Source organism: Malaclemys terrapin, chromosome 18 (assembly GCF_027887155.1).
Source record: "Malaclemys terrapin pileata isolate rMalTer1 chromosome 18, rMalTer1.hap1, whole genome shotgun sequence".
In the NCBI taxonomy this organism is placed as follows: domain Eukaryota; kingdom Metazoa; phylum Chordata; order Testudines; family Emydidae; genus Malaclemys; species Malaclemys terrapin.
The window spans coordinates 281,936-305,692 of record NC_071522.1 but is presented as its reverse complement, the minus strand read 5'-3'; the positions used below and the strand labels follow the sequence as shown (position 1 = coordinate 305,692).

Here is a 23,757-nt window from a genome sequence, read left to right as displayed (position 1 = left end):
CTCTTCCCCCTTTGATCTCAGCTTGCAGAGGCAATAAAGTCATTGTTGTTTCAAACTCATGGATTCTTTATTAATTCGTCACACAAATGGGGGGAATAACTCCCAAGGTAGCACCGGGTGGGGTGGCAGAGGAGGGGAGGAAGGAAGGAAGGACAAGACCACACTGCACTTCAAAACTTATTGAATGCCAGCTTTCTGTTGCTTGGCCAGGACTCTGGGGTGGAGTGGTTGGGTGGCCAGAGATTCCCCTACCACGTTCTTGGGCATCTGGGTGAAGAGGCTATGGAACTTGGGGAGGAGGGCAGTTGGTTACACAGGGGCTGCAGCGGCGGTCTGTGCTCCTGCTGCCTTTCCTGCACCTCAACAATACGCTGAAGCATATCAGTTTGATCCTCCAGTAGCCTCAGCATTGCCTCCTCTCATTACGCTGCTGCCACCGCTCCTCTTGCTCCCGCCACCTCTTCTCTTGATCCTGCCACCTCTCATCTCGTGCATCCCTCCTGTCCTCACGTTCATTTTGTGCTTTCCTGGACTCTGACACTGTTTGCCTCCACGCATTCTGCTGGGCTCTTTCAGTGCGGGAGGACTGCATGAGCTCAGAGAACATTTCATCGCTAGTGTGTTTTTTTTGCCTTTTCATCTGCACTAGCCTCGGGGACGGAGATGTTAATGTTGGCATTGAAACATTTTCAGCTGCGGGAGGAAAAAAGGGAGAGTTGGGTTAACCATTTAAAATGGGTTGGCCATTTAAAAGGAGGGGCTAAGGTTTTTAGGTTAACATGCAGCACAAACCCAACTCACTCCCAATTCTCTGGGCTGATTGCTTCACCCCTCCCCCTACCGCATGGCTAACAGCAGGGATGATCTTTTCAGCCATAGGCACACAGCCCAGCAGGAACAGCCACCTCTGAATGTCCCCTTAATAATATTCCCCTATTTTCACCAGGTGACCGTGAATGATATCACTCTCCTGAGGATCACAGAGAGAGATAAAGAACGGATGTTGCTTGACTGCATTCCAGTAGCTTTACTGGCCGCGAACACATCCCAAGTCTTCAGGGCAAATTTATCATTAAACACGCTTGCTTTTAAACCATGTATTATATTTATAAAGGTACACTCACCAGAGGGGTCTTCTCCGCCTTCAAGGTCCAGGAGCCTGGGTTGGGCGGGTAATGTCTCCAGGGTGATAAACAGTTCCTGGCTGTCGGGGAGAACGGTTTCTCCGCTTGCCTGCTGTGCGCTGTCATCATCATCTTCCTCATCCCCAAAATCCTCATCCCTGTTGCATGATACTCCCTTGCAGGAGTCCACGTACAGGGGTGGGGTAGTTGTAGAGGCACACCCTAGAATTGCATGCAGCTCATGATAGAAGCAGCATGTCTGGGGGTCTGACCCAGAGCGGTCGTTTGCATCTTTGGTAGGCTTGCCTGAGCTCCTTAAGTTTCATGTGGCATTGCTGCGGGTCCCTGTTTTTTTCATGCCCTTGGAGATTTTTTTCAAATATTTTGGCATTTCGTCTTTTGGAACAGAGTTTTGATAGCACGGATTCATCTTCCCATACAGCGATCAGATCCCGTACCTCCCGTTCGGTCCATGCTGGAGCTCTTTTGCGATTCTGGGACTTCATAGTCACTTCTGCCGATGAGCTCTGCATGGTCACCTGTGCTGATCAGCTTGCCACTCTGGGCAAACAGGAAATAAAATTCAAAAGTTCACGGGGCTTTTCCTGTCTACCTGGCCAGTGCATCTGAGTTGAGAGTGCTGTCCAAAACCGTCACAATGGAGCACTCTGGGATAGCTCCCGGAGGCCAATACCATTGAATTCTGTCCACACTACCCCCAAATTCAACCCGGCGATGTCGATTTCAGTGTTAATCCCCTAGTTGGGGAGGAGTACAGAATTCGATTTTAAGACCCCTTTAAGTCGACAAAAAAGGCTTCGTTGTGTGGATGGGTGCAGGGTTAAATCGATCTAACGCTGCTAAATTTGACCTAAACTCGTAGTGTAGACCAGGGCATAGTAAACATAGCATTAAAATCCTTTAAACCTTTTATTTAAAAAAAAAAATAGTTAAAGCATTTAAAATGTAGCATTAAATAAGCCTCTCATTTTAAAAATATCCCTTGTTCTCTCCCCTTTTAGCTGGAGAGAGATTTTAGAAGGAAAACCCCCGTTTTACAGTCTTGGGCTATGTCTACACAGCACACCTTACAACAGTAAGGCGAGTTGTGTGGCTGCTCTTTATCACCGACGACAAAATAAAACCACCCCAACAAGGGGCAGTAGCTTTGTCAATGGGAGCGTGGCTCCGGACAACAAAGTACTGTCCACACCAATGCTTTTCATCGCTAAAGCTTTGGTCATTCAGATGGGTCTTTTCTCCCCACACCCCTAAGCAACAAAAGTGCCACTATAGACATAGCCTTAGATAGTAACAAAGATGGTAATAATTGTCCTTTTGTGGAAAAGAGAAGAAGCTGGAGATGTTAGCTGAGATGAGCTGGAGTTGCTATTTTTAAAGTCCAATCCCATTTCATCTCAGGTGGTGTTTGGGATTCAGCTGGAGCTGGTAGGGGGTAGCAAAGTCATCTGGATTCCTCTCTGGTCCAGTCTGGTCTGACATCACTTAGGATTGGGACAAAAAAAGTCCAGGGGCCTAGGAGATGGTGGAGGTGGCAGCCATGATGAAGCTCACTTCAGTAGTCTTCATCTGTTCCTCACCATTCTGCCTTCCCCCTCTCCCCCCAAAGTCTCTCTTTAAGAACCCAACAAAGGAGTGATGGATAGAACAGCCCATCCCCTCGTTATTTTGCCCATCAGTTAGGTCTAATATCCGACACCAATTTTGGTTAATTAATTTTTGTTCCACATATTCTGTTTTTACCAAACATGATTTCAACATAATCCTTGAATTTTATCAACATGGCCTTTTTCTGTTAACTAGGCATTTTCCATCAATATTTATTACAGGTTATTGTAACAACTTAGGAACTTGCACATACTTTTTACAATTGAGCTTACAATTAGGGTAAATTTGTAGGCTCAATTATCACAACAGGTTCCACAAACAGCCTCATTCACTACATGACCCTGATTCGTTCCCCGAGCACCATCCATCCTGTGCACTTAATGAGAAAGGATTCTGTGGAAAAACAGAAAGTAATCATAAATTAACTACTGCACAACAACACTTATGCACAAGAGGGCCAAATTAAGGTTGCACAGAAATCTAATTCTGACATTTTCTAGCTTTTGATTGCCTGACTTTGCAATCAAAGATCTTTTAAATCCGGGGGGGTGGGGGAGGAGGAATATAATTTCCTACTTTTAAAAAAAGCAAAATACAAATTCCATCACATGGAACCACAGATTCCCATGCAAGTCTAGATCAAGGTTGGTACCTTTAGAGCCACAACCCAGACAGTTAACAGGATAACTGATAACAGGAACAGACTTATCTTGTATGTGGACTTCAGTCACTATGGTTATGTCTACACTGCAATTAGACACCTGTCGCTGGCCCGTACAGATTCGGGATCGCGGGGATTGGGCTAAGGGGTTGTTTAATTGCTGTTTAGACCTCTAGGTTCAGGCTGAGCTCTGGGACCCTCCCACCTTGCAGAGTCCTAGAGCCCAGGCTCTAGCCCAAACCCAAACATCTACACCACAATTAAACAGCCCCTTAGCCTGAGCTAGGTGCCACAGGCCAGCCAGGGGTGTCTATCCGCATCATAAACATAAATCCTAATAGGAGGATAAGAGACTTTGCCACTGGGTTTCACAGCTATCTGCCAACACCAGAGGACTATTGGGACTCAAGAGTCCTGGGTTCTAAATCTAGGTTCTGCAGGGAAGTGTATTCTAGTGGCTAGACTTCTGCTGTCTCCTGCTGATGCATCCCCATCTCCCTGATCCCCAGCCTGTCCAATCCTGTCTCCATACCCCTGCTCCCATTGCCACCACCACCAGCCTGCCCCAGTGTTACCCTCCCCACCTCACCTCTCTACAATCAAGCAAGTCAGACTATCTACTCATTCTCCATGCCAACCTGTCACCAGCTAGGGGAGCACAAACCATAGCAGCGTTGTCTCCTTGCGGTCAGTTACCAGAGCAGCCCCTCAAGCTGGAACATGCTCAGTTGCTCCATAAGGATGATGAATGTTCAGTCCAGTCTGCATGCAGAAATTGTGTTGGTATGGCACATGCTCAGTGCAGACAGAATCCTTGGAAACTAATGCTGCCAGTCCCTAACAAACCTCTACTAAGGATGTGTGCACTGAGATTTTCAGAGGCTTACAATTTAGCCAAATTTGGGCAGACTGTCACCTGGATAGAAAAGGCATTTTCCTAATCAGTAAGGTGACCCCCCCCCCCAGTCAAACTTCAAATCCCTACTTGAAAGCATGGAGGGACTCTTGCTTTTTAATTAATCCATTGTAAGAATTTAACATGGGGTCACAGAAAAATATATTGTTTTTCCTTTCTCAGAAATAGCTTAACCGTTTTGTTGAAACTTCATCTAGTGTGGAACATTTTGATCCAAAGAGCTGAAATTCAGCAAAATTATAAGCAACTAAAAACAGGGTCTTCAAACAAACATTTGACTACTTTAACTAGTGGCAGTATTACCAAACTATGATTATAATATGTAGTTTTTGTAGCTTGTATGAGAGAGAGGTTCTATAAATTAATTTTGCTTTTGATTAAAGAATGGCTTTAACTCTGACCGAACAGTTGATTTCTAAGCTTTTAAAAAAGGCATCTTAAAATATTTCTATATTCACTTCTAAGTAGAATCATCCAATATGATTTAGTATTTCTGACCACTATAGATACATAGCTATGCAAGGCATTCTGCCCTCCAAAACACTTGGTCTTGTGGACAGAGACCACTACTGGGGTTCAGCCCTGCATTCTACTCCCAGCTCTGCCATAAACTTGCTGTGTGATCTTGGGCAAAGTTTCGCTGTCACTGTTGTGTCAACAAGAGAAATGTTAAGTGAAACTGTTTTGCAACCTTAGTTAGTGCACATACCTGCAACTGTTGTGGGGCTCCTGCACTTTACATCACTTCAGCCAACTTGCAATAAGATTTGTCAGCTGTTCACTGATATGGTATTGTCACCCATTTGCTGCACTTTATCTATTATTACATATCAATACTGACAATCAAGCCTGCTATCCCCAGGCTAGCATGATCAGCATCAACTTGGTTCTGTCCTAGCAAATTTTCTTCAGAGTCTTAGGGGGCCAAAAGAAACTTACAAAGGCACGTAGGAGAGATCTTTCCTCCAATTCAAAAGAATGGCATTCAATACACAACGCAGGTCCCTGTCTGTTCTTGAGCCGGGGGGGGGGGGGGGGGGAGGAGAGAGATAGCTCAGTGGTTTGAGCATTGGCCTGCTAAACCCAGGGTTGTCAGTTCAATCCTTGAGGGGGCCACTTGGGGATCTGGGGCAAAATCAGTACTTGGTCCTGCTAGTGAAGGCAGGGGGCTGGACTCAATGACCTTTCAAGGTCCCTTCCAGTTCTAGGAGATGGGATATCTCCATTAATTATAATTATTAATTATTATAATTATGACCTCACATTTGCCAGTTGTGAGAAATAAACTTACAGCCAGAGTTGATCCCACATGACAAATAACTGGCGTGCCACTAAAGGTTTTATTAGCCACTAATGGTGGCCTGTACTTTTCCAATGGGATCAACTATCGTGCTTTTTAGCACAATTAGGTAAAAAGTGAATATTGTCTTAACATTGAACCTGTCCTACAAATGGTCTCCCAACAGAGGTTAATAACCTTCTCCCCATCTGTCCAGTTAATAATCTGCACAGAAAGCCAAGAGGTGTCAAAGCATGTACCATTATAGGCATTATCCCCATTTCATTATTTCCAGGACCCAGGCATAAGAAGAAATTACATGTCATGCCAAAATAAGTTGGGACAAATTAAACAGAAAGAACTGGTTTTATCAATCCTGCTACAGGTTCTTTTACCTTCAAATCTGTTGCCTGGATGCAGCTCTGCCTGACACACACTGCTAAAGGGAGTTACGACATTTTGTTCTCTGATAGAAGAGACTGATTTTCAGAATGTGCTTGTGAATAACTGCTATAAAAAAACAACTTTACTCTGTTTTCAGTTTCCTCCAGAACCCATCCATCTTTGGCCTGAAGAGGCCTGAAAACCTTTGAAAGGGAGATCAAAAGCCTTTGCATGGGCCATGAAGAACAAATCCAAATTCCTAACCCAAACGGGTCTTCATAAAAGCCATGGCCAAAGCAAAGGAGCTGGATACAGTTTGGTCCTTCATATGATGCACCCACCATATGCCCTGACACCATCTCCTAACCTACTCCAAGAAGGATTCACTAACTTTCTTCCTCGTTCTCCCCCCAGAATGAGTATGGCTCAGGAAGCAGCCCTTATCCACAAAGAAGTTAAAAGGTTCATGAGCACTCAGTAATTGGGCACATTCAGAGTCTGGTATGCAGAGGAATAGGCCTTGTGCCCCATTATATGCAGTTGTTTTGATTCTGTTGAGGATAAATCAAACCTGGATTACCTGAATTACCAAAATTCTGGTAAGAGATCAAACCCTTCTTTGGAAACTTGTACAAAGGGTATAAAAGTCACCAGCCCCCAAACTTCCTTTAGTGCAGAGGTGGAGGGGAGAGGGACAAGAAAGACACGCATTTCTTTAGGCTCTCCAAAACCTTTAAAACTATTAATACTGCCTAGACAACCGGCCGCCTAGTGGTAAGTTTCTGTGAATTTACAAATATAAATGTGTCTTACCAAGAGAAATACAAAGATTTAACGACCTAGCAACCCGACAAACAGATTAAGCAATTCTGGTCCGGGTGAAAAACCTGATCTTTATAGCTGATACAAACAGTCTGGGCTTAGAGAAAAACAGAGGATTTATTTCCTTCAGCGTGGCTAAAAGAACTGAGGAATGTACATGGGTGAACCCAAGTTGGCATAACCAGAATCCCTCATCCCCCGGGCCTCTAATCCTGCCAGATTTTCCTAAGAACTTCTAGCTAGGCAAGGGGGGCATGGAGGAGATGACTAGATGTCCTGTTGAAGCTGTTCCACTTGGGTTAAATATCTGAAGAAACATTGGGCCAGAGAGAATTATTCTACTGCCTGGTGGTTAGGGAGGGTCAGAGACCCAGGATCTAGTCCCCCCTACTCCAAGTATTCTATACAAAGTGGAACAGCTTCAAAAGGAGAGAATGAGGGAGAGTCCCACATCAGAATATCCCACAGCTCAGCGGCTGGGAGAAATTACTTATTCCCTAACAGGTTACAGCAGACAAAATCTAGACTGCTCACAAAACTAATGAAAAAATTCCTTTAGACAGTCAATGAATTCTGCAAATTCAAAAAGGTACACATCTATTACATTAACAGCAAATGTGAATGGTTCAGCTGCAGCCCTACTAGAGTTGTGAAGGTTCAGAAAAAAAATTACACCTTCCCCACCCCCTGCCCCCAATGGAAAAGTTGGAAATATTGGGGGGAAATTGCAAAGCAATTTATGAAATAGTCTCTCAGAATTAACAACGAAAAAATTAGGGTAATGTTTAAAATAATGTTATTGCTGTCCTTCAAAGTGCTTTCTATTAACAACTGAAGTGTTTAATATTAATAAAATGTTTCTCGAGACACTCAAGTTTCTTCTGGGGTTCCCCCCCCCATTATTGTGTCAGATCAAGTCTTTTATTATATTATTTCTGAACCCAAAAGATGTAACTTTCATTTTAGTTTACAATATTGAGGATTTCTATTGTCAATATTTTGTATTTTTCCCCATTGTCAACAGCAAAAAAAATACACCTAAGTACCTCAGTGTGCAGCTGCAGCTCCAACCCTAATACTAGGTATATTTGTCATTATGAAATAAGTATAAATTTAGTTTTGATTCAAATCAATATACAAATCAGTATTTATGTGCTAAGTAAATTATACATAATTCATTTCTAATTCTTAAAGAAGAAAAAAATATTAGTTTTGATAAGTAACTACTGCAGACACACCTCTACCCCGATATAACGAGACCTGATATAACATGAATTCGGCTATAATGCGGTAAAGCAGCGCTCTGCCCGGGGAGGGGGACTGCGCACTCTGGTGGATCAAAGCAGGTTCGATATAACGCGGTTTCACCTGTAACACAGTAAGTTTTTTGGGCTCCCGAAGACAGTGAGGTAGAGGTGTATTTCTATTTTAAACAAAATTTCCATTTTTTTCCTGGAAAAAAGATAAAATAATGGGTTTTTCCATGCCTTCAAACTTTCCAGAAATTGTGCACTCTAGGCCCTACAATCAATTAGGTTTGTCATGACTGATAAACATTTAACAGGTAAGCATATCATACAAGCATATGCCACAATCTTCCAAAACACAACTTTTTGCAAACAGAGGCACTAGTTCCTGTGTTCTGACTACCTTCAATTCCCTCTCTGAAGTTTGCCAGCCTCCTCTTCCCGAAGAAACACCAAGGTTGGTTCAACATGGAAGCGTGGGTGCTACTTTAGAAGTGGCTCGATTCCAATGGTAATGAGAGCTGCATATGTAGTTTGCAATGCACTTTGGGAATTTGAATGATGAATGGCATATTAATGTAAAATTATTTAATGAGACTAATATATCTGCAAACAAGCATTTTTAATATAGGACTTTTTTTGATTACTTTTTTTTTTATTATGCATAAAGAGGCCTGAAAGGTTTACTTCAGCTTGTATTTCATTTTAGAAATTACAAAGCCTGATCTACTCTTATTTTGCAGGAGAACCTACTAGGTGTCTTGTATTATTAGATACAACTTTAAATGAAGTGCAGGGATATGAGGGAGGTGGAGATGGTCCTTTAACAAAGCATCTGTTCTCCAAAATGACAGTCACTAAAGTGAAAAAGGTATTAGAAGAGCAAACAAATAGTAACTACAAGTTCTGTCTCTTAACTGATCAATTTTCACTATCTGCGCTCTTCTGATATATTTCACTAGTCCTCCACTCATCATATAATCTACAAAGTTTCACAGGAACTAAATGTCAAATGTAAAAAAAAGCAGAAATTAACAACAAAAAAGTTAAGTTGAAGTGACAGTATTCCCTATATTAGATTGACCATCACGATCTGTTATAAAAAGAATTCTTGCATCTTTAAAATAAAAGGCCTCCATGGTTTGCAGCAGCATTTTGAAATTTGGCAGGGTACTCCTGGGGTGAAGTGGTTCCTTTTTCTGACCTCATGAAAATCTGTTCTAATTTAGCAGAGTTAGTGTTTAAAATTGTCAATGCCCATCTCCATTTCAAACAGCACAGCTTGCTTATGGCTTCCTGACAAAAGCCTATTCACTATTCCATCACTATTATGCGTGCATTATCCCAATTTCCAACTTAAGCAGTCCACACACAGGAGAATCTCTGGATGGGACAGACACCACCTCACCCTCTGACCTCTGGGAAGAGACACTGAAGGGAACCAGGATACCATGATTTCCAAATGGAGGGAGGAGGGTCAAACATACAGACCATAAGCCAGATTGAGCACACAGGACATATCCGGTCTGTGTACGATGTCAGCTTTCATATTAAAAAATCCATTTAGTCCTATGGCTAGAGAAGTTACCTTCCAAATATGAAACAAGCATAAACAATGCAGTGATATCTGCCTGAGTCTGCAGACGGCTTGAAACAATGACAAAAGGGCAACCTAATCTTTCCCCTACTAATCTTATTGGAATGTCAGCTCTAGTTCCCAATGATGAAAATACAATGTCACCATTAAGTATTGACTTGCTGATCATTTTAGCAGATGGAAATAGGAGGTGGGAGGGAAGCCCATTGGGTTGGAATTGGAAGCTGCTGCAGAGAGAACAGAAGACTCAAAGATAGGGAAGGCTGAGCAAAACAGATAAAGGAGGGTGGGTAAAGAAGAGAAACAAAGGCCCAAAATAGTGATGGCCAAAAGGGGAGCAGAATTTTCCTCACTGAACCATAGATATGAGAGCTGGAAATAATAAATAGTTTGTGTAGTAAATGAAAAACTAAGATCTCTGCAAATCTCTGACAACGGGCATCCCTTGTGCAATGTGAGTAGACAATCCTGAATTTAAACTGTAGCCTATGGATAATAAACATTTAGCTCTCGCCTCTGCATGAGTTTAACACCCCTGATCTAGGCTCACTAATGGAGTTAATTCTGTGTCCTTAATCTTTAAAATTGGGCAGCACAGCATGGGGAGGAGGTGACCAGCCTTCTGTGGAGAAAGAAGTGGTTCAGGACTCTTTAGAAAAGTTGAACGAGCTACAAGTCCACGGGGCCGGATGCGCTGCATCCGAGGGTGCTAAAGGAGTTGGCGGATGTGAGCCATTGGCCATTATCTTTGAAAACTCATGGCGATCCAGGGAGGTCCCAGATAACTGGAAAAAGACTAGCCCGTCTTTAAAAAAGGGAAGGACGATGATCTAGGGAACTACAGGCCAGTTAGCTTCACTATGTCCCTGGAAAAATCATGGAGCAGGCCCTCAAAGAATCAATTCTGAAGCACCTAGAGGAGAGGAAAGTGATCACGAACAGCCAGTATGAATTCACCAAGGGCAAGTCACGCCTGACTAACCTAATTGCCTTCTATGACGAGATAACTGGCTCTGCAGATGAGGGGAAAGCAGTGGATGTGTTATTCCTTGACTTTAGCAAAGCTTTTGATATGGTCTCCCACAGTATTCTTACCAACAAGTTAAAGTAGTATGGGCTAGATGAATGGACTATAAGGTGGACAGAAAGCTGGATAGATCATCGGGCTCAACTGGTAGTCATCAATGGCTCCATATCTAGTTGGCAGCCGGTATCAAGCAGAGTGCCCCAGGGGTCGGTCCTGGGGCTGGTTTTGTTCAATATCGTCATTAATGATCTGGAGGATGGTGTGGACTGCACCCTCAGCAAGTTTGCAGATGCCACTAAACTGGGAGGAGTGGTAGATACACTGGAGGGTAGGGATAGCATACAGAGGGACCTAGACAAATTAGAGGATTGGGCCAAAAGAAATCTGATGAGGTTCAACAAGGACAAGTGCAGAGTCCTGCACTTAGGACGGAAGAATCCCATGCATTGCTACAGACTAGGGACCGAATGGCTAGGCAGCAGTTCTGCAGAAAAGGACCTAGGGGTTACAGTGGATGAAAAGCTAGATATGAGTCACAAGTGTGCCCTTGTTGCCAAGGTGGCGAACGGCATTTTGGTCTGTATAAGTAGGGGCATTGCCAACAGATCGAGGGACATGATCATTCCCCTCTATTCGACACAGGTGAGGACTCATCTGGAGTACTGTGTCCAGTTTTGGGCCCCACACTACAAGAAGGATGTGGAAAAAATGGAAAGAGTCCAGAGGAGGGCAACAAAAATGATTAGGGGACTGGAGCACATGACTTATGAGGAGAGGCTGACGGAACTGGGATTGTTTAGTCCACAGAAGAGAAGAATGAGGGGGGATTTCATAGCTGCTTTCAACTACCTGAAAGGGGGTTCCAAAGAGGATGGATCTAGACTGTTCTCAGTGGTACCAGAGGACAAAACAAGGAGTAATGGTCTCAAGTTGCAGTGGGGGAGGTTTAGGTTGGATATTAGGAAACACTATTTCACTAGGAGGGTGGTGAAGCACTGGAATGGTTACCTAGGGAGGTGGTGGAATAATCTTCTTGAGAGGTTTTTAAGGTCAGGCTTGACAAAGCCCTGGCTGGGATGATTTAGTTGGGGATTGGTCCTGCTTTGAGCAGGGGGTTAGGCTAGATGACCTCCTGAAGTCCCTTCCAACCCTGATAATCTAGGATTCTATGAAAACAGAGCAAAGCCTTAACAGGCTCTACATGTGGGAATAGAACCCAATGCAAATCTCAGTCACATACATAATAAACTTGATGAGGGACAGTATGAGTATTTTTTATGGCAATACTGTCTGTAAAATGGAACTATAATTCTGAATATGTAACCTGCTGTTTCAATGCACTGTGTCCTTTTCCAATGGCTGGGCCACATATCTTCTCTGATAGCTAACTTATTTAGTCCTTTAGCTGTGGTATAGGTCTGTGCTGTAGTGTTAAGTATTTACAGATCAACAAATCCTGCTGCTGGTGCATGATGGGAGTTGGAGCTGTTAAAGTTGCAAAAGCAAGTTCTGTTAGGTGCCATTTTTCTTTAAAGTATAGGAAGTTGAATACAAAATTACATTAAGCACTCAAAACTTAGGAAATACTAGAATTAAGTTTGTCTATACAATCATAATTCTGCCCTGATGTGTGTATTGATAATACATTCTTTTAATGAGATGATCAAATATTGTTTCCATGGGATCCCTTCTTCACTCAGCCAACTGAATGGACAGCACTCAAGGAATTAATCAGTGCTGTGTAGCGACTGCAGCTGTTGTCTGTAAAGATCCCTTCTCACTTGTTCTAAATGTAGGGGATTGCAGGAAGAACAAGTTAGCAACAGCCACCTGGGTGAATTTGGTTCTATCCCTACTTCTGCCAGACTTCCTATGTGATAATGGACAAGACACCTCAACATAAAGTTTGCATATTCACTACTGCTTATGAAAGCAATGAAAACTCAATATGCCCAGCTCTGGCAGTAAGACTGAAGAAATGTCCACAGGGATATCAGGTAGGGGGCTGTCCTGCCTCCTAACCTCACCCCTCTGCTGATTCATTATATGGTCCTGGACAAGTTACTGTGCCTCTCCATCACAGTTTCCCCAGTCCACAAAATAGATATAAAATGTCCCCACATACATTTCAAGTGTTTTGTCATAATGAGTTCATGTCTGTATGGTGCTTTGTATATATGAAGTCCTATGAAGATGCTAACTATTCTGAAAAATAAGGTCCTAGGTGTCCCAACTTGGGAAATAATTAGCAAGGAATGCAAAATTAGTAAAGACTTCAAGTTATGGCCTTAAGTCTCCCTGTGTCTCAAGTCCCAGTCTGTTAAATGGGAATAAATACTCTGCTATCTCGCAAGGGAGTTGAGAAGAAATATTCACTAATGTTTGTGAGGCTCAGATTTGTAAGGACCACAGAATAGCCATGAATAAATAAATAATTGTATTTTCACTGTAGCATGCTGTGAATAAGGTACTGGGCTAACCACTGAACAAGGATTCAAGGAAATACTGAAGAGCTGCCTTATTCCCTGAGCACCATCCATCTTGTACAGAGAATGAGGCAACGATCCTGTGGAAAAAAACCAGTATGTGATCACGTAATTAAACAATTTTATCATAATGCATATGCAGAAGGGGGCAGATTTAAGCTTGCACAGGCAAATGTAAAGCTGGCATTTCCTAAGATTAGAGTACTTTACTGTGCAAACTAAATATGTTTCCAGAGTAGACTAACTTTACATGCAAATAGATTTTTAAGGCCAGACTGGACCATTATTTTCATCTAGTCAGAGTTCCTGCATAACAAAGGCTGTAGAATCTGGGTAAGCTACAGCATTTTTCTTAGAAAGACATTTTGATTTAAAGATTTCAAGTGATAGCAAATCAACCCTCCACACATTGTTCCTTCGGTTAATTCTCTTCACTGTTACAAGATTTGCACCTAATTTCTAGTCTGAATTAGTCTAGTTTCAAGCTGCTGGATCTTATTATTATACCTTTGTTTGCTAGATTAAAGAGCACGCTATCAGAAATCTTTTCCACATGTAGGTACTTACAGACCAAGGTCGAGTTACCTCTTAACCCAAAAAGGGCATTAGCCCATTTTACACAGAAAACACTGAAATTGCCATACCAGGGCTGAAGCCCGGGGCCCTGAACCCTGCCACCTTGGGCTGAAATTGAAACCTGAGCAACTTAGCTTTGCAGGATACCCTGTGGTGTGGGGTCTTAGGCACCAGCCCTGCTTGCTACCCCCTAATGCCAGCTCTAGCTTTTTATATGCAGAAAAATGTTGTTGTGATACAGGTGGGCTGTGGAGTTTTTAACAACATGTCAGGGGGGGCCCAGAAAGAAAAAGGCTAAGAACCCCTGATCTAGCCATCTCGGAAAAGGGAATTAGGGAACAAGTAAAGTTGCCTAATTAGGGAAGAAGGGAAGTTATTTTTCTGACCTCCCTTAAATACGAATTAAGAACATAACATAAGAATGGCCATACTGGGTCAGACCAAAGGTCCGTCTAGCCCACTATCATGTCTTCCGACAGTGACCAATACCAGGTGCCCCAGAGGGAATGGACAGAACAGGTAATCATCAGCATTGATCCACACACGCCACCTTGTCACCCATTCCCAGCTTTGGCAAACAGAGGCTAGGGACATCATCCCTGCCCATCCTGGCTAATAGTCATGAACTTACCTAGTTCTTTTTTTGAACTCTGTTATAGTCTTGGCCTTCACAACATCCTCTCGCAAAGAGTTCCACAGCTTGACTGTGTTCTGCGAAGAACTTGTTAAACCTGCTGCCTATGAATTTCATTTGGTGACCCCCTAATTCATGTGTTACAAGGAGTAAATAACACTTCCTTATTGACTTTCTCCACACCAATCATGATTTTATAAACCACTATCATATCCCCCTTTAGTCATCTCTTTTCCAAGCTGAAAAGTCAGTCTTATTAATCTGTCTTCATATGGCAGCCGTTCCATACCTCTAATAATTTTTGTTGCCCTTTTCTGTATCTTTTCCAATTCCAATACATCTTCTTTGAGATGGGGCAGCCACATCTGCACTTAGTATTCAAGATGTGGGCGTACCATGGATTTATATAGAGGCAATATGAGATTTTCTGTCTTATCTATCCCTTTCTTAATTATTCCCAACATTCTGTTAGCTTTTTTGATTGATGCTGCACTTTGAGTAGATGTTTTCAGAGAACTCTCCACAATAACTCAAAGATCTCTTTCTTAAGTGGTAACCGCTAATTTAGACTCCATCATTTTATATGTATAGTTGGGATTATGTTTTCCAATGTGCATTACTTTGCATTTATCAACACTGATTTTTATCTGCCATTTTGTTGCCCAGTCACTTAGTTTTGTGAGATCCTTATGTAACTCTTCGCAGTCTGCTTGGGACATAACTATCTTGAGTAGCTTTGTATCATCTGCCAATTTTGCCACCTCACTGTTTGCCCCTTTTTCCAGATCATTTATGAATATGTTGAATAGGACTGGTCCCAGTGCAGACTCCTGGGAGACAGCACTATTTACTTCTCTCCATTCTGAAAACTGACCATTTATTCCTACCCTTTGTTTCCTATCTTTTAACCAGTTACCAATCCATGAGAGAACCTTCTCTCCTATCCCATGACAGCTTACTTTCTTAAGAGCCTTTGGTGAGGGACCTTGTCAAAGGCTTTCTGAAAATCTAAGTACACTATATCCACTGGATCCCCCTTGTCCACATTCCTGTTGACTCCCTCAAACAATTCTAGTAGATGGGGTGATTCTCCTTTACAAAACAAATCATGCTGACTCGCCCCCAAGAAATTATGTTCATCTGCGTGTCTGATCATTCTGTTCTGATTGAATGTTTTTAAATGGACAACCTACCCTAAATTCTCAATTATTGAGGGACAATCTTCACTCCTTGATATGTTTTGCTTTCCACAACCAACGCTCCATATAAACTTTTCATAAGTGATGTACTCAAATACTTGGATGCTAATATCTAAACTGTATTGTTAATTTTATTCACCTAAATTTGGGTTATTGCTGATTATGCACTACATATATCTTATGACTTCAAACAAACTTTGTATTTGTGGATAATCTAAGCACTATACTCAGATGTACACTCTTTTCTTACCCTGTGTACTATATAATTTTTTAACATTAGTTTTAACCAGTTTGCCCGGTACTCAAGTCAGACTTACTAGCCTATAATTGCCAGGATCATTTCTGGAGCCCTTTTTAAAAATTTGGTATCACATTAGCTATCCTCTAGTCATCTGGTACAGAAGCTGATTTAAATAATAGCTTACAAACCACAGTTAGTAGTTCTACAATTTCACATCTGAGTACCTTCAGAACTCTTGGGTGAACACCATCTGGTCCTGCTGACTTATTACTGTTTAATTTATCAGTTTGTTTCAAAACCTCCTCTAATGACATCTCAATCTAGGACAGTTCCTCAGATTTGTCACCTAAAGGGATGGCTCAGGTTTAGGAATCTCCCTCACGTCCTCAGCCGTGAAGACTGATGCAAAGAATTCATTTAGTTTCTCCTGGCCTTATTATCCTTGAGTGTTCCTTTATCATTTCCACTGTCCAGTGTCCCACTGGTTGTTTAGGCTTCCTGCTTCTAATGTACTCAAGGAAAATTTTTGCTTTTACTTTTTGAGTCTTTGGCTAGCTGGCTTGTACAGTAATGCATGAGAGTTTATATTGCTTTTTTTTAATTCTTGCTATTATATCTCTGTATGATGTTCTTACCCATATACTCCATTCATTTTTGAATCCTAAGGTCTTTGCTTCAGTGATATTCTTAAATATTTATTTTCTTCACCTTGATTGTGGCTAAGTCAGCCAGATCTCATTTACCAGTTGTTTCCCAAACAATGTTTTGTATAAACAATGTCACTTCAAGTAGGTTATTCTTTACTTTGAGGCAACAGCTTTAAACCAGTGAGAGCATCCAAGGTATGCAAGGATTGGCCCACATTGTGTTTCACTATTTACATTACAAGATGCATTATTTGGTAAGCAGTTTATAACACCAGGAGACAGCATGGTTTAGTAGAAAAGGCACAAAACTTGGGGAGTCAGGAAACCTGGGGTCTCTTCCCAACTTTGTACAAGATCACACAGTAGATCAGTGTCAAACCATTTCCAAATCCTTATGCCTCAGTTTTCCCATCTGTAAAACTGAAATGATACTTACATTTCAAGGTCTATAAATAAAAAGTGCTATACAGAGATCTAAATATTTTAGAAGTCATTGCATTTGTCTTCACAGCCTCATGACAAATCAAAAAGACTGTACTTATTTCATCATCTTTTTGCATTGTTGATATCACCATAATACTTGATATCGCAATGCAGGTGCATGCATTCCCCACATATCCAATGAATATGCCAAGGTAAGCACAGATACAAAAATGCATTTCTAACAATGATTTTAACCTGACATCGTCCCTTTAATTTATTTTACAAAGCCATTCCAACAAACTGCTTTGGACTCTACAAATGTTGCATTCTAGCAAAGCCTGATTAACAGAAAAACTCATTACCAGCCATATCACTGCGTGATGCATAACCTTTCACCTCTTGAACTATCAGAGTCTGCTTCCTTTTTCCTGAACAGACATTGATAGAGGCACAAAAAGTAGATGGTGCATCTTCTCAACAAAAGGCAAATCCCACGAATTAATATTCTAATCGTCAGGAGGGCTGGTTACTTTGCACTGCAGATGTCTATAGCAGAATTTGAAAAATTACCAGACACTAAGAGGAAAGATGTACCACCTGGAAAATGCCATGCGGAGAGGCATACCTCAAAAAGGATGGAGACATACCTTCCAGTGTGCTGTTCACAGACCCTGCTTGGGGCTTCAAATTGGGCCTGATCTACACAAGTTTTCCCAGCATAGCTAGATTCTTTAGGATCATGACAGAAAAAATGCCAGCAAAAACCCCAGTGTTGATGTAGTTATCAGCAAAGAGTGCTTTTGTCGATATATGCTACATCTACACTGTGATTTACCAATATAACAGGTGACCTAGTATTGTCAACTAGGCCTTATGTATCAGCCACTGTCTACAAGATAGCCAATACGTTTTAAACCCTTCTCTAGCTACTGGAAAGAAGAAATATTTTAATTCTGAATTACTCTAGCACAGTGGCTCTCAACCTTTCCAGGTTACTATACCCCCTTCAGGATTCTGATCTGCCTTGAGTACTGCCAAGTTTCACCTCACTTACAAATGACTTGCTCACAAATTGAGACATCAAAATACAAGAGTCACAGCACACGATTACTGAAAAATTGCTTACTTTCTCATTTTTACACATAATTATAAAATAAATATTTATTTACATTTCACTGTATAGCATATAGAGCAGTATAAACAAGTCAGTGTATGAAATATTAGTTTATATTGACTTTGCTAGTGCTTTTTATGTAGCCTGTTGTAAAACTAGGCAAATATCTATGAGTTGATCTAGCCCCTGGAAGACCTCTGCATACCCCCAAGGATACATACAGCTCTGCTTGAGAGCCACTGTTCTAGCACTCCCCCAGTCTCATGGCTATTCCAAAGGTAAGCATTTTCTTGATTCATCACTTCTTATGGCTCCATTTTGTGTCCTCCCCCACCCCCAATATATTCCTCCAGTGCCTGCAAGTATTGCTAATGACAGTAGCTCCAGAGAGAACCTGACCTAGTTCTTGTCAGTTTTACTGCCTCCCCTTCTGAACAGCAGTAATGGTAGGAAAGATCCTGATCAATTTTTGTCTTGTCACTTGGGAAAGCTATGAGCAGCAACTAAGGCACCAGAGTGGACTGCCTACCTATCAGAAAGCCTGTATTCTATAGGTTTACACTACTTTCACATTCAGATTGTTTTTAGTCAAGTGACAAATCTAATTTAGTTTTAAATGAGAGGCAAGGGTTTAAAGTAAGCATGACAAGCAGATTTTTCAAATCCTGCCAATAGCATATATTACCTAAGTGTAGATTCAGGAAGAATAGCCTTAGTGCTCAAACCTATTCAACACCTTACACATATTTAAATCAGCACAGCCCATGAACATTAAAGAAAAAAATACAATGTTTAGGATTTTTTTTTTCTAAAATTCACCTTATGCTTAAAATTATTGGAAGACTAATAAGATTTACATTTACTTCAGGTAGGGAGAAGTACATTGTATTTAATAAACTCCATAGCCTATGCCGGGGAAATAGAGAGGGTAAAAAAAATATCAATCTAAAAAGACACATCGCCAAACTATGTTGGGCAAAAAAGGGCGAGGCACCTTCGAGGGCCAGGAACCCCGATCCCAGACGGGGGGGGGGGGGGGTCTGTACGTTGATTGCGACGAAGTAATCTGCCCCCCCCCCCTTCCTCCTCCACAGGGCTCAGCCACTCTGAACCAGCCCTTTTCGGCCCGATGCCGGGCAGAGCTCGAGTAAGAGAACCACCTCGTGCCGTCACTAGTGAGGGCACAAGAAAGGACGCAGGGTCCCTTTGTCGGGCTCCATCGAGCCGGGGGAGGCGGGTCCCCACCGGCGGGTCCCCACCCCCCGACTCGCCCTTCCCAGCCACCATTTTATTCCCAGTTGTTGCCGCCGACCCCAGACACAGACGAGCCGAGACACCACCCACTAGGACTAGGCCGCCCGTCCACCCTAGTCCCCTACTCCTGGCCCCTTCAACCCCGCGGGGCAATCCCAGTCGCCATTTTGTTCGTGCCCCCCTCCGCCGCCTCTGCCCCCCTGCCCAGCCGCCGCCATTTTGTGGCCGCTCCCTCCCTTTTCCCCCGGCACTACCCGGCCCGCCCGTCCTCCCGGCTCTCACCATCATAGCGCTCAGCCTGCTCAGCTAGCTTAGCCTGGTACACAAGGTCCTCCCGATCGTCCATGTCCAAGAGACGGGGCGGCGGCGGGGACTACACGGGGTGGATGGAGCCTGATGAGTCCGGGATGCTCAGCCGCTACTAGCTCACTGTTCTCCTGGCAAAGATGGCGGCGGTAGCACCGCCTCCTGTTATATCCGGGGACTTCCGCCAGCGCACGCATGCGCATCGCGCGCCCCACCATGGCAACAGCGGCTCCCTGACAACCGGCGGGAGGAGAGCGACTCAGGGGTGGGGTCCGACAGGACGTCACGTCTCTTGCGGCTGCCAGGTCCCGGAAGCGTGCGGGAAGGGAGCTGTGGCTGGGCTACGAGGGGTAGGGCCCTTGGCACTGTGATGGCGATGTGAGGGTGAGGGGCTGCTGGCACTCTTAGGATACAGCGGTTGAGGATCCCCTGGAACTGGGGGAGGGGGCGATGCGGGGCCTCTGGCGCTCCTGGGAAATGAGGGAGAGACGGGGACCTGAGGTGTTAAATGGGAGTTTAGGGGCCCCTGCACTAGGATATAGGGGGTGAAGGGCCCTTGGCATGGATAATGGCGAGTAAGGGGCCTCTGGCACTACTGGGAAATGGGAGGGACAGGGGCCTGTGGCACCCAGATATACGGGGGGGGGGGGGGGGGGCTGAAAAGCCCCTGGCACTGAGATATTGGGAGGGGTAAGGATTCCTTGGTAGTGGGTTGTGGGTTTACATGATACATAAATGTAACTACAGTGACCGCTGAAACTACTGATTTATGCCAACACACTCATTTTTACTGTTCCCTTGACCCCTCACACCCATTGTGTGTTCATTCACCTGTTGCATTTTGTCATAGCCCTGGAGCTCTGTGGGGCAACAGGGAATGTCTGTCCGTGTTACTCATTTACAATTAGAGAGACACGGTGGGTGAAGTAATATATTTTAGTGGATCAATTTCTGTTGGTGGCTATGTCTAAACTAGCACCTTTGTCAGTATAACTTATGTTGTAAGATAAGTTACACTGTCAGAAACACCAGTGTGGATAGAGCTATGTCATCGGGAGGTGCTCTCCTGATGAAATAGCTATTGGTGCTCATTGGAGGTGGTTTAATTATGTAGACGGGTGAGTTCTCTGCATCGGTACAGCTGTGCCGCTGTAAGCTCACTAATGTAGACGTGGCTGGTGAGAGAGACAAGTTTTCAAGCTTACCAGAGGCATAACTAGGCATTTTAGTTCCTGGGGCGTGCAAGCATATTTGTGCCCCCTTCCAGATTTTTTTAATAATTTTTCCACCCCCTGTAGATTTGTGCCCTGTATGGCTGCCCAGCTTACCCTACCCTGGTTATGGCCCTGCAGCTTACATAGAGCGCTTCTTCAGGTCTGAGGAAAAAAACACCCAGCATCGCTTCACAGCTAAATGCAAGGTGGAACAGATTGTTTTGCATAAGTAGTTAGCACATACTGTAAGGGACCATTCAAAGAAAGCAGAGTAGTCTGTTAATACCTTTGGAGACATAGGACAAATAAAAGGGGTTAGTGTGTTACAGATTGTTGGAATAATCCAGAGTCTCTGTTCAGTACATTATGTTTAGTATCTAGCAAAGTAATTAATTTAAGATCCCAAGTTCATCTTTTGAAAGGGTTTGGGTTTCTTTGAGGATGAAGACTGATAGGACTGCCCTCATAGTTGTGAAGAAAACCTTGAAAATGTGACCCAGGGGTCACATAAGGTTTCAGCCCTAGAATGCAAATAAAAAATTCCAAATTTATTATTTGTTTTTAATATAATGATTTTGGAGGGCCTGACTCATGATTTTTAAATGCTTGGTGTTGGCAATGCTAAGGTTTTGAGAAGGAAATGTATAGCACTGATCAATTTCAAGTAAACACAGCAGTAATTTTTTACTCTTTCATAGCCATAACTTAAAAGACTTTCTCATGGACTTCTCCCCTCTAATTTGTAAATAATATCCTTGTGGCAACTACAGGAATTGTTTCCATGAAGAATTAATATTAGAAAAGTATGTACAGTTTTGTTTTTATTAATAGATTATAAGGTCAAAAAGAGACCACTGTGATCAGCTAGTCTGACTTCCCACACAATAAAGGCAATAGGACTTCCTTGAATTAATCTCTGTTTGAATCAAACCATATCTTTTAGAATAACTTCCAGTCTTGATTTAAAAACTTCCAGTAATGGAGATTCCACCACAAATGTTGCTAAATTGTTCTAATGATTAATTACTTTGTTACAAATTTGTGCCTAATTTCTAGACCAAATATACTTAACTCCAACTTTCAGTAATTGTTTTTTGTTATGCCTTTGTCTGCTAGATTGAAGAGTCCTCTATTATACAATTTCTGTTCATTATATAGGTATTTATACATGGTATCACATCACCCCTTTACCTTTTCTTTTATAAGATAAATGGGTTGATCTTTTAGTTTTTCACTAGGAAGTACGTTTTCCAGTGCTTTAATCATTCTCATGGTTGTTCTCTGAATCCTCTCCAATTTGTCAACATCCTTCTCGAATTGTGGGCATGAGAATTAGACATGGTATTCACGTCAACTACAGTAACTTTTCACTTAAAGACATCCTCGTTAACATTTACGTTGCTGATCAATTAGAGAACATGATCATTTAAAGTTGGGAAATGCTCCCTTCTAACGTCGCTTTGTCCACTGCATTCAGGAAGAGCAGCCCGTTGCAGTTAGCTGGTGGGGGCTTGGAAACAGGGTGGACCGGCAGCCACCCTATCAGCTCCTCACTCCCCTAAGTTCCCTGTGCAGCAGCTGCCCAGCAGGCTAGCAATTGCAGCTGTCCTTCCCCCGACTGCGATGTGCTGCTCCTGTGCTCTGCCTTGGAGCTGCTCCCTGAGACTCCTGCTTGCTGGGGATGTCAGGGTGTCCCCCTCGCCCCTGCACCCCACTTACCCCATCTTCCACAGAGCAGGGGGGACATAGGACAGGGCTCAGGACAGAGAGAGCTTGCTGGCAGCAGCAGCTGCTTCCTCAGCAAGCTGATCTAATTAACAAGGTAGTGTACTTAAAGGGGAAATGCACATCTCTCTCACACACACAGTGTGTATCTCTGTCTGCAATGCTCTCTCCCCTCCCTCCATTCCTGCTGCCTTGCAGACTGTGTGAGTTAACCCTTGAGGGCTCAGCCAATTGCTAGTTCATCAGTGGTTTGAGCATTAGCCTGCTAAACTCAGGGTTGTGAGTTCAATCCTTGAGGGGGCCATTTAGGGATTTGGGGCAAAAATCTGTCTGGGGATTGGTCCTACTTTGAGCAGAGAGTTGGACTAGGTGATCTCCTGAGGTCCCTTCCAACCGTGAAATTCTATGATTCTATCATTTAGCAGTAAGGCATATCCCACCTTCTGACTCCTCCACCTCAACCAAGCTTCACAATCATCATCACTGTGTACTAGTATTAAATTGTTAGTTTAAAACTTATACTCTGTGTGTGTGTGTATATATATATATATAATATAGTCTTTTGTCTGGCGAAAAATAATTCCCTGGAACCTAACCCCCTCATTTACATTAATTCTTATGCGGAAATCGGATTCACTTAACATGGTTGCATTTTTCAGGAACATAACTACAACGTTAAGTGAGGAGTTACTGTACCTTACAGAAATCACAGGGTACGTCTACACTTACCGGAGGGTCCGGCGGCAGGCAATCGATGTTCTGGGATCGATCCTGGAAGTGCTCGCTGTCGACGCCGGTACTCCCGCTTGGCGAGAGGAGTACGCGGCATCGACGGGGGAGCCTCCCTTTCGCGTCTGGACCCGCGGTAAGTTCGGACTAAGGTACTTCGAATTCAGCTAAGTTATTAATGTAGCTGAATTTGTGTACCTTAGTCCGAAGTGGGGGGTTAGTGGGGACCAGGCCTAAGTATATTACAGCAACACTATTACCTATATTAATCAAACTTGTAATCTTGTAAAAAAATATATATTCAATTCGTCTGACTGGATCTATTTGCCATAATCCATTATTGATTGACCTAAATTATATGACTTTCCTTTAAGTCTTTATTAACCAAATTCCGCATCTGCTGCATCATTATTTCACCTGGAAGCAATGTCAGTCTGACAGGCCTATAATTACCCAAGCATTCTGTTTACTCTTTAAAATATTGGCACAACATGAGCTTTCTTTCAGTCTTCTGGAACGTCCC

General features: G+C 42.9%; 1 protein-coding gene across 6 annotated transcripts in view; it reads right to left on the bottom strand.

The window, feature by feature from the left end:
* LOC128825491 (adapter molecule crk) overlaps window positions 1-23,757 on the bottom strand; it is a 152,673-nt gene that overhangs the window by 72,507 nt on the left and 56,409 nt on the right. Inside the window, exon 1 of one of the 6 annotated variants that reach the window (XM_054008024.1) lies at window positions 19,543-19,722. The exons of the other annotated variants lie outside the window; for them this stretch is intronic. Coding sequence (XP_053863999.1) covers window positions 19,543-19,606 — 64 coding nt within the window. The 5' untranslated portion in view covers window positions 19,607-19,722. Of the gene's footprint in view, window positions 1-19,542; window positions 19,723-23,757 lie in introns of those variants that run through there. 6 annotated transcript variants of the gene reach the window in all.